Below are 12,786 nucleotides of genomic sequence, written 5' to 3'. Positions count from 1 at the left end.
TGATGCTTGTTATATTCATATGAAATTAGGTAGTGCGTGTGATTATGGGATTTTAATATAATATAAAAGTGAGCCCCGTAACGGTCTCTCATGGGGAGGACACTTCAACAGTAGCTCACGAAGGGTGGGGGTAAAGGAGGGATTAAAAGGATAGGATTAAATGGTAAAGAAATAGAGAGATGAAGGAGAGAGCGAGGCGCAGGGACTGCGAACGCCAGTAAACGACGGAAGTAAGGAGGAGATAGGAAAGATGGAAAGATCGACACGGTGGCATAAGTCTGAGGATGGGGCACCACTCGGCGAGAGCTCTTGTCGGCTTCAGGAGATTGCGCAGGGCGAGCCCGGTCGGCCAGAGCTGCGCTGTCGTCGGAGAACGGAAGGGGGGGGGGGGGAGGGTGCACAACCGGTCGGCACGAAATACAGAGAGCGAGTGAAAATAGCCAGCGCAGCAACCACATTTAACGCAGCACCGATATTACGCCTGCATACAGGATACTTTTCCAGAGCAATTTCAAGACCTCGTAGAATACCTGACTGCTACGCAGATTGCTTGGGTTCGAGTCCTACTGGGATGCTAATTTTTATTCTTTGCATTCGTTGGTTCGACAATGCCCATGTCGGTTTTTAATGCTCTTGTGTTTAAATTTCGATTTGTCGGTTCTCGCCGTTCCTTGTTAGATATAAACTGCCGATCACCTGTGGCTCACACCCGCATACAGCGGCCAGTGGTGTACGGGTGTGTGTCACACGTGTCTGGAGGAAAGCGTTTGACGATGGACGTGGAGAGATTTCACAACTTGGCTTGGACTAGCGTAGCACATAAGAAAAAAAAAAGGACAGGATGACACAGACGTCAAGAAAGGTAGGCGCTAAACATCCACTTGTTTATTTCATGTCCTTAACATCTGTATTATACATGCGTAAAAACAAAACTCATCTTGCACGTGCTCACACTCCAAGATACAATTCTTTATCATTCAGTGCCATTTATGGCGTTACTCAACCACGTCCCCAATATCTGCTATATCCTCAGCTTCTTTAATTTCAAGTGTCAACTTATTCTAAGATCGGCCAATAACAATGCAGCTGTACAGATTAGGAGAGCCCCACCAACCCTTGCGCCCACAACCGCTGCTATGAACCCTCCTGCTAGCGCCTACTTTTCTAAACGTCTGTGTAGTCGTTTCCTTTTTAAATGCGAAGCATTTCTTGGCGAACTTCGAGCGCATCTATCTATCTATCTATCTATCTATCTATCTATCTATCTATCTATCTATCTATCTATCTATCTATCTATCTATCTATCTATCTATCTATCTATCTATCTATCTATCTATCTATCTATCTATCTATCTATCTATCTATCTATCTATCTATCTATCTATCCGCCTACGATTTCTAGCTCTCCTGGCCGTTTCGATAATGGTATCGATACTAAACTTGGTATGGCATAACATAACTTTATGAAGAACATATATGAGTAATCATAACATGAAAATCATGACATGTATGTCATGAATATCGTGATTTACGTTTCATGGTCCTGCAGCTCTTGTTGTGGTTTCGTTCACATGGTCTCTTGCAAAACTTTTATGGTATGGCTTGATTGCATGGCGATCAAAAGCGACATACCCTAAACATGAAAATCATGACATGCGTGTCATGTTACAACATGATTACATGCCATGCTCATGATGCGTTCTCGGCCGTTTCGCTAGCGTCACAAATACCAAATTTGGTATTACAGTATACGTGAATGGATGACGAAGGTATGATACTGGGGCAAACATGATAATCATGAGACAATGTCATGTAACAATATGACTGCATGCCATCCTCATGATGCGCTGGCGGCCGTTTCGCTAGCTTCACTTTACCAAACTCGGTATTACGCGAACGGACGACATAGGTAAATGACACATCCAAACATGATGATCATAACATGCGTGTCATGTAACAACATGACTACGTCCCACACTGATTATGTGTTCGTGGCCGATTCGCTAGCTTCACATATACAAAGCTTGGTATTACATCACATGAATGAATGATGAAGATATATGACTGGTGCAACCATGATAATCATGAGATGCGTGTCATGTAAGAAGATGACTACGTGCCACAGTCAAGGTGCCAATACATTTCGACGTGACGTGGTGCGCGTGCTCACCGGCGTTCATTTCGTCGCATCACGCAGCCGTTGCCACACCAAGCACCGGTCCTGCCATATACTCGCAGGCGCGCGCCATGCTGCGTTGCTTTGACGCATACGCGTTTCAGCGCGTCTGGCATCCCTCCTTCACGAGAAGAGGGAGACGCAGTGTTGTCTGTATAACGCGTCGGCGCAAAATGCAGCATGTCGCATTTCGCGCCGGTTGCCGAAGGGCCGCGCCGAAGGACGCAGGTCGCGCCTGGCGTCAGACTATAGAGTGCTCGCGTTTTGCTAACGTAGCGCCGCTGTGCCCAGCGTGCGCGCGCGTCAACGCTACATTGGAGTATATTGGGCCCTTCATGATGCGCTCGTGGCCGTTTTGCTAGCTCCGCATATACCAAATTTGGTATCACGTGACGTTAATAGATTACCAAGGTAAACGACACATTCAAACATGATAATCATGACACGGAAGTCATGTACGGCATCATTTACCTCCACCTCGTAACGTTGTGCTGATTTTAAAGTGACATATCGACACTTCTCATTTTTGCTTCGCATATCATCGATTCCCTCTGCACGTGGGATCTGCCAATTTTTTTTCTTCCATACATCTCGTGGGCACTACACTTAAAGGCTCTATACCTTCCATAGGTATAGACTCTCTCTCTCTCTCTCTCTCTATATATATATATATATATATATATATATATATATCTCTCTATATATATATATATATATATATATATATATATATATATATATATATATATATATATATATAGAGAGAGAGAGAGAGAGAGAGAGAGAGAGAGAGAGGCTTATTATAGAGGCTCGATCATCTCAAACCTGCTGTATTAGCGCCGCTTTGGTCCGTACTTCGTGAAGCCCATATTGGCCGGCTTGGACCGGGTGACAAATCAGCCCTACGTCTGCGTGATGGACCTGATAGGCTGTATCGACGGGCCGACCGACTTAGTTGTCTAGGGTATGTGCCAGGAGCATTGCTACGGCATGTGCGAGACGCTCTGGGAACCCGACATGGGGCCTGACGAACTGTTCGAGGCGACCGCGCAGGCACTCATGAATGCCTTCGATAGAGACTCCGCCTCGGGTTGGGGTGGCATTGTGCACATCAGCGAGAAGGATAAGGTCACCACCAAGTACCTCAAGACCAGGATGGACTGAAAAGAACATTGGCGACCGCGCGTCAGAAACCTCTAACTCCATCCTTTGTGTTGGGAATAAATGCACACCCTTTTCTTCTTTTTTCTATACTCCTTCAAAAAAGGCTGAGTTTTTATCAATTTGTCCGAGTGCAGTTTTCATCATTTGCAGTTGACCCATGTATAATGAACATGCGAGCCCAAGCACTGTGTTGCCGGAAAAAGTGAAAAACTTTGAAATATTCGCCAACGTATATTTTTAATCAGGATCTGCTGAGTTGTCACTTCAGTATAATGGTTCATATCATTCGCTTACTAAACAAACCCTTTGCACACTATATTACAGTACGCAAAGTTCATCCACGTTAGCAACTTACTAATGATATGCAGAACGAATTCGGTTGCCATTGTTCTACACTCTGCTTCATAAATCATCTGCAATGCTGTGGAGGCTAGTGAGACTTCTTGTAGTTGTGCGTTTGCCACGGAAAGTAGTTGTGTTCCTACCACCAATAACAGGTTTTTTTGTTTTCATTATTATGGTGAGAAGTAATTGAAGGTGTTTTGTGCCTTACAAACAAAAATGCCTTCAAGCGTCTGTTATTATACAGCTGGTTATCTTAGTTTACACGTGACGTCATATACAGGCTCTCCGTGCTGGTTACATTTTAATAGTGGCCACCTGGGTTGCTTGGGTTGCCCATGCTTCTACAGCATTGCACTTCATGTGTGAAATGTACTTTAGCTAACACTACTCTCCAAGTGACCACTCGCTGGCTGGATTTCCATTTTCATGACATCACAATTGAGCAGCTTAGATGAAATGTTTGAGCATTCTGTCTTAGCTAGTGTGCGCTTGCCTGCTGCACTGCAAAGGTGAAAAAAGGCCGCTGTTTTATAATGCAAACAGGCAGTGACAAGTATCTGCAATAACTCCACGAGACATTGTTTTTTTCAAAATCTTCAATTTAGTGCAATATTTTTCGCAAAATTTATAAGTGCCCTTGCAGCGAGAGGTACAGTGATCGAGACCCTGCACATAGGGATCTTATGGGGCGACAGAAAAAGAGTGTATTTACAACATTTGCACGAGCACAGTGATTAAGCATGACAACAAGCAATACTGCTTGTTTTTTAGTAACCTGGCGCATGCACCATGGGGGATCAGCCATGGACTGGGTAGCATCTTATTTTAGAGATAAGAATGCTCTACAATTGAAATTTGTTTAGAAATAGATAGTTTAAAAAGTAACTCATTGGTACAGTCCAGGCCTAAAGACTACTAACAAGCCGATAAGGTAGAAAAATAAAGAGACATTATAAACTTAACATTCAGTTTGTTTTGTCTCCCATAGGAAATTGCATACATCTTCGCAAACGTTCCTGTGGCTAAAACCTATTTCGCCAAAGAGAAGAACCACCAAAACGGATAAATTTGAGCTGGTGACAGGCACCGAGCCATCCTCTCTACTTCTTCGTCCTATAACCACTGATCCACCGCAGCTTACGCGATCAAGATAATAACCAGGCTAAATAGACGTCTGTGAAGTCCTTATTGTCAAGCATATATAACGGCCGATACATGTTAACAACTTCAGTGCCGCGAGGTATCAAAGGAGCGTTGTCATTTTTATTTTTATCTACCCGTCCTAAAATTTGGCGTGGGAGTGTAGTTTCTTGTGCATGCAACGATGATTTGGCTGGGGGCCATCCCATATGTCTGCAAGCCTTTACAGATTGAGTATCTTTGTACTAAGCGCGACACACTCTATAATATTAGGCCATTACCAAAGGCAGCAGGACTAACGAACTTGTTTTTTTTTTTCTCGATTGATCCAACATCACTGTTGTAGGTTACAGATTCCAGCTCGTTTAAGGCTACATGAGAAAGTAGGATCGTGGTTTCAGCTTGTTGGTGAAAGTTCATATTCAACGAAAACTTTTTTTTTTGCCGCAAGCTAAAACATCGACGGACATAAAGGAACACAATGAACACGTCCCGCGCGCAGTCACATCTCCTTAAATGTGTTCGGAAAGCATTTTTCTCGTTGTCTAAGAAACGATGTTGGCGCCAGTACAGTTCATCGTGTTCCTTATATAGTGTGCGCAGAAATGTTTCAGTGAAATACGCTACATGTCTCAGCATAAGTCGGCAAACTCTTTTTCGAGTCTTAATGAGCCCGGTGGGTGCAAGCTTGCATGCTGCAAACGCAGCAGTCATGCGCATATGCATGTGCCGTAAAACAAAAGAACGAACTGCTCTTGCAGCACAAAATGCCTTTGGCTTCGTTTTATTGTTCGGCGTCACGTGACGAGTGTGAAGGGACGAAGCAAGTGACTGTTATGCTATACTTACATGACATCTTACGTAATATTAAGATGGTGGGGGCGGGAAACGCTGTGAACTAAAGCTTGTTTTGTTTTTTTCTGTGCCCTGCATTCTGGACAGCATATGTAAGCGCGTTGCGAAGCATGGGGCTCACATGCAATATTGCGCATTCATCGACACATTCAGTAGGCGTGAGACGTGCATCGTCTACAGCGTTCCCTTAACCTGCGCTAAAGAACTTTTTGGGCCACAGGTAAGGTTTGTTAATGATAGGATTTGCGAGCACACCAATTTACTTCCTTTACAGGCATGCATCGAAACCTACCGCGAGCCATTCCAAAACGTGTGGTTCTCAGCAATGTTTTGATGACTGGAAGGGCTTATGCGGGATGCAGCGCGAAATTATTCAAGCGTTTCAGATCTACAAACTTGGTTCCGATAAGAGTGTCAGCGCACCGTCTGTGTTTCTGAATGACAAGAAGCTCTGGTATCTGGACAGTGATTCCAGCATGTAATGATATGGGGCCTTCTGTGCGACTGCTGTTCGCCCGCGTGCTTACATCGGTTTCTTGTTCACGTTTTGATCGAATAAAGTCAGTTGATAGTCTACCACCCTTCCTGTCCCTGTCTTGTCCCGGTTGCATCTGCTGGTCCACCAAGGCTATATGTACGAACAGGTGGCGGAAAGCGCACACTGCAAGCGTGCCCGCAGGTCATACATAGATGGCGCCACAATTTCCTCTGCAAGTCACGCGGGTTCCTTTTCCTAGCCTGTTTTATCTACAGTGTCGTAATCCTCATAAATACAGTGGCAGAAGCATACAGCGCACAAGTTATCCTCGTGATGGGACATCGTGTGGTTAGTCTTCCGGCCACGAGCTACGGCGACGACGCCGAGCTGCGCGAGGTGTTTGTCTTGCTCGACCGCGACTGCGACCTGGAACTGAACTTCGACGAGCTGAAGACAGCTGTGCGGGCGCTTGGCCTTGCCGTGAGCGAGGCCGAGATGGAGGAAGTGCGCGAAGAACTCGAGGCGTGCGCAGGGCACACGAACGTCGACTACGTGGGCTTTCTGTCGGTGCTGGCGAAGCTAGAGTTTGGACACCTTCAGCAGCCCGAGCACAGCAGTGAGCAGGAGAGGGAAACGCGCAGGGCGCTTGAGATACTCGACCCTGACGGTGAGTGTTTATAAATTGTTCCGCTTGGTAAAGGCTTGTGTAAAATTATTCAGAGCAGCATTCTAGCCAGGTTGGTGATCCGTTACGATTGAGTATATGACTGTGCAACAGAATGTACACGGACGAAAAACAAGGGGCTGGGTGTGTCTTCGCTTTCATCTGTGTCTTTTGGAGCGCAACCCTTAAGCGCTGCTCCTGCGTTGAGCGGCATCGGCGTCGTTGTAACGGTAAAGGAGAACGATGACAAAAGAGCGAACGAGGAGCTGAGTGTCTGACGTCGAGACATTGAAGTGAGCGTGCACGCCCTTTCACGTTCGCAGCCACGTCTTATTTACTCGCCATATGGTCCTGAATTGCGAACAAGGGCACCAATGTCGAAGAGACGTTGAGCCAAAAAAAGAAAGTTTCGGGATTACTCTGATAAAATCTGGCTTCCACGTGTTATTTTTCTGAAGAAGCGAACCCTTCACCAACAGCGTGCCTCTGTCAAGGTGAGCGCGCCACGAATTGAACAAGGAACAGAGCGATCCCTACCAGTACCGTACGTGTAATCTGCTAGCCTTTTCGCAAGCGATAAAAAGGCGTGGCTGCTAGTGCACAATGATGCTCACCGCAGTTATGGCTGGACACCAGACGCTCAACGTCAGGCAGCGCGACGATACAGTTTTATCTTAGTTTTATCTAGGAGCCTACATGACCAATGGCTGCTCTCGTTTTGCCGACGGGTGTACCTGCTGTTTGGCTCGCGCCGGTGCATGTCCAATAATGATAGCTTAGCTCACCATACAGTGCATATCGTTCAGGAATAAAAACGTCAATAGCACGCAGTGCTATAGCTATTATGCCCAATATAGACCATATAGAATACATTTCGTGCTACTGCTTACCTTTTTGAAAATGAAAGACGTGACATTCTCGCAGTTACAGACCACTTAAACGAAACGTTTTCGCCTTCAACAGAATCTTTAGTGGTATTGCGTATCGCAGTTAGTAGCGAAAGTTTCGAAAGTGCTCATGCGATTTCTGATCGCTGCTGAACCGATCAACCATCTTTAGATAGCAAACTGTTACTACGTCAGCGGCATCAGCAGTGGACAGCCTCGTCTCCCGTGGTACTTTCCTTTCCCCCGTGGCAATGCGGCGAACTCAGACTTGGTCAACACATCCCATGCAGCTGTCTTATCTTTCTTCTCCGCGCGGCTCTTCTTTCTATCTAGAGCCTTTCACGAATTGTCTGTGGGACAATGTATGCATAAGGACAAATGCGCGTTCCTACTGTAACAATACCGATTGTTGGCCTAGTTGGTACTTGCTTAATGACATGTGTGTTATTTGCGGCCAAAGCATTCATTAAGCGTTCCTGCTGCATTGCATATTTGCCAACATGTGATAGCTGCTGACCCGCAGGTCGCGCGATCGGATCCCGGCCGCATTTTCGATGTAGGCGAAAATGCTTGAGGCCCGTGTTGCTTAGATTCGGGTGCGTGTTAAAGAACGCAGGGGATCGATTACGAGAAACACCGTGTACGGCATCTCATTATCGTATGGTGACTTCGGTACGTTAACCCCAACAATTATTAACATTTCATGGCCACATTTTGTCCGTACTGTTGTGACGTCACGCACTGCAGGCACCGGCTCGGTGAGCGTCCGGGACCTTCGTTGGCTACTGACGACCGTTGGAGAGAAGCTCAGCCCCGAGGAAGTCGACCAGGTTTTGGGCGAGCTGGGACGCAGTGGCGAAGGGGACCACCGCGTGCCCTACAAGGAACTCGTCGACATGCTCTTCAGGGACGGATGATTGACCTCAAAGCTGCATTTCTATGTATATAGGATGTTTATACTCATTAATCGGTCTCTCATATAAGGGGTGTAGGTTAATAAACTGGCTTCATTGTTCAGCATGGTGTCTTCGACCGTCATTTTTCGGAAAGGGAACACGTGAGTGAATGACAAACAGCCACGCACTGCACATGTGGCACGGCGTTGTGGCAAAGGAAAGAGCGCTGCCATTCTGTCTGTACCACTTCTTGAGGTTAGAATGCGAGAGCATTAAAGAGCTCGTTTCGCAGGAATCCCAACATTGGTGGTGTCATTGGCGTCGTTGGTTGAGAGCGAAATGTTGTCGGAGACTTGTCCGTGAACGAAAAAAAAAAATGGCAGCATATCCACGGAGTCAATGATGGATAGTGGGGCGAAGCATCCATCCGTCCATTCGTTCTTGCTTCCTTTCATACATGCGTGCGTCTGTGTGGCCGCCCATGCGCCTGTTCGTGCGTCCGCACGTTCATCTGTACGTCCGTCCCTGCTTTCATCCATGCATCCGCTCCTGCGTCCGTCCATGCATTCATCCGTCCGTGCAGCCATCCGTGCGTCCGTTCATGCATCTGTCTGTGTGTCCGTTCGTCCACCTATTCAACACTCCAAGTACCACCATCTCGCATCTTTTCATAATATATTCCTCATATAGAAAGAAGCACTGCCATCCAGCGGACATTGCAAGGACTGAACGAGAGGAGGCACACGCACACTTTCTTACTGCTAGCGCTTCGTGTCTACTTCCCACCTTCAACCACCTTGAGTTCATGGTATATACTAGTTCACTGTATTCATGGCACTGCGGCCCAACACTCGCTAAACCTTTCTAAAACCTAGGAGGTTACGACCAGTGAGTATAATGTAGCAACCCTTTCTTGTCTTCTGAGCGTTGTTGAACAATAAAAAATTCGCAGCGTGTGCGTTAACTAAAAGCCGAATTCTCCTGTCTCTCATTCCCCCTTAGCAGCCATTGGCATGTACATTGAGCACTATCTTTTTATTGTTCAACAACGCACAGAAGAAATCTCTCAACGGCACCACCTTGGAGGTCAAAATGTTATACTTGCTACACACTACTACAACGGCTACGAGGGACGAACGGGTGCCGCTATAAGGAGCTTCGCCCCTAAAAAAACAAAATAGTCGCAGCATATCCACGGAGTGAATGATGACGAGTGGGGCGAAGCGTCTGACAGCCCGTTCGTGCTTGCGTTCGTTCTTGCTTCTGTCCGTCCGCGCGACTATCCATGCGTGCGTCCGTCTGTACGTCCGTCTTCTAGTCTATCTGTCCGTCCGTCCGTCCGCGCGCCCATCTCGTGAACAAGTACCGCCATCTCCCATCTCGCATCTTTTGTGGCACATACCCGCTATAGAGCAGGTATGTGTCACTGGTGGCTACGTACGACAACGGAGGAAGGGCAGACTAAGAAACTTCGCCCCTAAAAGAAAAAAAAAGAAAAAGAAATTACCAGGCCTGTGCGCAACGCGCAGCACAGGCACAGCGAACGCTTGAAGAGCGGCCGTTCAGAGCCCTTTCTAAGCACTGTTTGGGTAATCTGCTACAAGCACGCTCGCTGGGTACCCACTACGTCATAATCATAATTTCTGAGTATTAGGCCGGCGTTCACTATGCTATCCTTGCTCATTCTTCGGAGAAGCGTAGTATCCGCTACACACTTGCAAAAAATTTAGTGCAATTTTTTTATGCAGTGGTAGATGACGATGAAGAATTACGCGTCAGGTGGGTATGCGCCAGAGTTATTAGGGGATCAAGAACGAGTTTTTGTAATGGGTTGAAACATTGGAATACCCAATCGCTACGCAATCCGCATTGTGTGACGCCTGGTTGTTCCTTTAATGTTCTAAAATGATTTATTGCTCATATTAGCGAGATTCTTTTCCCGACATCAAGCCTGCCCAAGGCAAGTTTAGAGACGAGTTCCCAGCATCGGCATGCTCTGTTGTAGAACACCAACCTGACACGCAGGAGACTCAGATTCGAATTCCATCATATCCTTAGTGTTTCTTATTCACTTAAGCCTCGTCACGGTGATCTAGTGGCTAAGGTACTCGGCTGCTGACCCCCAGGTCGCGGTATCGAATCCCGGCTGCGGCGGCTGCATTTTCAATGGAGGCGAAATTGCTGCAGTCCCGCGTGCTCAGATTTGGGTGCACGTCAAAGAACCCCAGGTGGTCAAAACTGGCTAACCTCCCTGTCCTTCCTCTTTCAATCCTCCTTCCACTAAGGCGTCTCTCATGACCATATGGTGGTTTTGGGACGTTAAATCCCACATATTAATTTTTGTTTATGCGATAGTGATTACGGACACTTGTGGCGGTGGCGGACAATACAGCGCCGCACGTGACCCTTGTTGGGGTCTCGTAACGGATTTCACTGTAAAACTAGACTTACCGAAATATTGATAGAGATGCAAATAGAATAAAAATTTTTGGTGTGAGTGAGGATCGAACTCAAGTGATCTGCGAGGCAAGCAGATGTTCCGACAGAAACAATATTTGTTGTAACTGCTTCATAAAGCACCATCTGAATGTCACGTAGCGGAAGGGATATTCTTAACGAATCACAAAAGCGTATTGAGCAGTGCTCTTTTACAGCCTACATGTTGTTAGAACTGCATTTTATGCGAACTAAACGTTCGGTAGGCACCAGTCATTGTGGGAGTCGATGTCATGCGAAGCAGTAGGCTAGTGGAGGCCTATATAACATTTTTTTATAGCTTAAAGCGTTAAATGTCACCGACTTCTTTATGCGTTTTGATTAGTTGATGTATATCGTGGACAGGCCCGTGGCGCCATTTTTTTTTTTTTTTTTTTACGGAGGGGTGGGGAGATCCATTTGCTGAAGATCTCAACTATTTGAGAAATCTGCTTTTCGAGGAAGCAACAATTTGCAGGTGGAAGAAGCTCATATGATCTTCTCCTTCTCCACCCACCTGACTACGGTATTGATCGTAGGTTCACCAGGCACGTCGACTTCAGTGACGCCGAAAAGTATCCGATGGTACGACCTAACGTTGGTACTAACGTTAGATCACTGATGCCACTTTGATCAAAATTAGGTGCATGTTGCTGTGCGTCGGTGTGCTTATAATGTGATTTGCGCTGATAAGAAATGGTCATATGAGTTAATATGTAGCCAGATGTTCCTTACATTGTTACAGAAGCCGATAGCGTACACTGCAACCACAGTTCGCGTTGCCACGATACGAGAACATTATAATATCTTTTTTCCTAAGGTAGAATACTTGACGTAGAATGCCCGGTCTCGATTCCGTCTCTCACCGCGATTTCATGACGGTAAAAACCCGTCAGAAATTATCCATCTATTAAATATGAGAAACACGTTCTTTCAAATGGTAGCTTTATATGACTGTTTTTACCCCCCCCCCTCCCCCTCCCTGCACTTCAGCCTTCTGTCCTGGTTTTTGCAGGTCCAAATTTTGTGAATGCGGGCTGAGGTGAGCTTGAGAACCCTGTTCTGACTTTCCTGCTGTAAAACTGCGCTTACGCGTTACCTTGACAGCTTGTAAAGAAGATTCTGTCGGCTTAGCCAACAGTGGGAAAGAGTACTTGATGATGAAAAGTTGCTCCGAAATTTCTCAATTTTGCATGCGCTATATGCAAACGCAAGCGCGAACATACATGAAATATGGTTGGACATTTCCTTCTGAAAAAAAAAAAAAATCTGGCTATGCTCATGTTACGTATTTTTATTGGCCCGCTGAGTGTAACTGTAATACTTGTTGTCGTTATACTTGGCCGCAGCGCCCAAGATTTTACAGCGAATATGTCTTTGCGGTTATGAAAAGGGCGCCACGAAGGGACGATAAACGGAGACAATGACGAATACGCTTCGTCTTCTGTGTTTATCGCCCCGTCGTTGCGCCGTTATGAACTCTTACAATCCCTCCCAACTATCGGAGCTATTATTTTTGCGGACCGTGTCCGATGTCATGCGGGCTTCGCTTGAAGGGACGCTAAATGATTGATTGATTGATTGATTGATATGTGGGGTTTAACGTCCCAAAACCACTATATGATTATGAGAGACGCCGTAGTGGAGGGCTCCGGAAATTTAGACCACCTGGGGTTCTTTAACGTGCACCCAAATCTGAGCACACG

The 12,786-nt window shown here is 46.2% G+C and overlaps 2 protein-coding genes across 2 annotated transcripts; both read left to right on the top strand.

Moving 5' to 3' along the window:
* Positions 1 to 3,097: 3,097 nt before the first annotated feature.
* Positions 3,098 to 3,419, top strand: LOC142816898 (proteasome subunit beta type-3-like). Its single transcript, XM_075894197.1, has one exon. The coding sequence runs from the start codon at positions 3,143 to 3,145 to the stop codon at positions 3,338 to 3,340; it is 198 nt and encodes a 65-aa protein (XP_075750312.1). The 5' UTR covers positions 3,098 to 3,142; the 3' UTR covers positions 3,341 to 3,419.
* Positions 3,420 to 6,255: 2,836 nt separating this feature from the next.
* On the top strand, positions 6,256 to 8,726 carry LOC119160133 (neo-calmodulin). The gene is made up of 2 exons (XM_037412847.2): positions 6,256 to 6,825; positions 8,457 to 8,726. Exons 1-2 carry the CDS (start codon positions 6,492 to 6,494, stop codon positions 8,624 to 8,626), a joined length of 504 nt encoding a protein of 167 aa, XP_037268744.1. The 5' UTR covers positions 6,256 to 6,491; the 3' UTR covers positions 8,627 to 8,726.
* The last annotated feature ends 4,060 nt before the right edge of the window (positions 8,727 to 12,786 follow it).

This window comes from Rhipicephalus microplus, chromosome 1 (assembly GCF_043290135.1).
Source record: "Rhipicephalus microplus isolate Deutch F79 chromosome 1, USDA_Rmic, whole genome shotgun sequence".
Lineage (NCBI taxonomy): Eukaryota > Metazoa > Arthropoda > Arachnida > Ixodida > Ixodidae > Rhipicephalus > Rhipicephalus microplus.
This window is presented reverse-complemented; position numbering and strand designations above follow the sequence as displayed.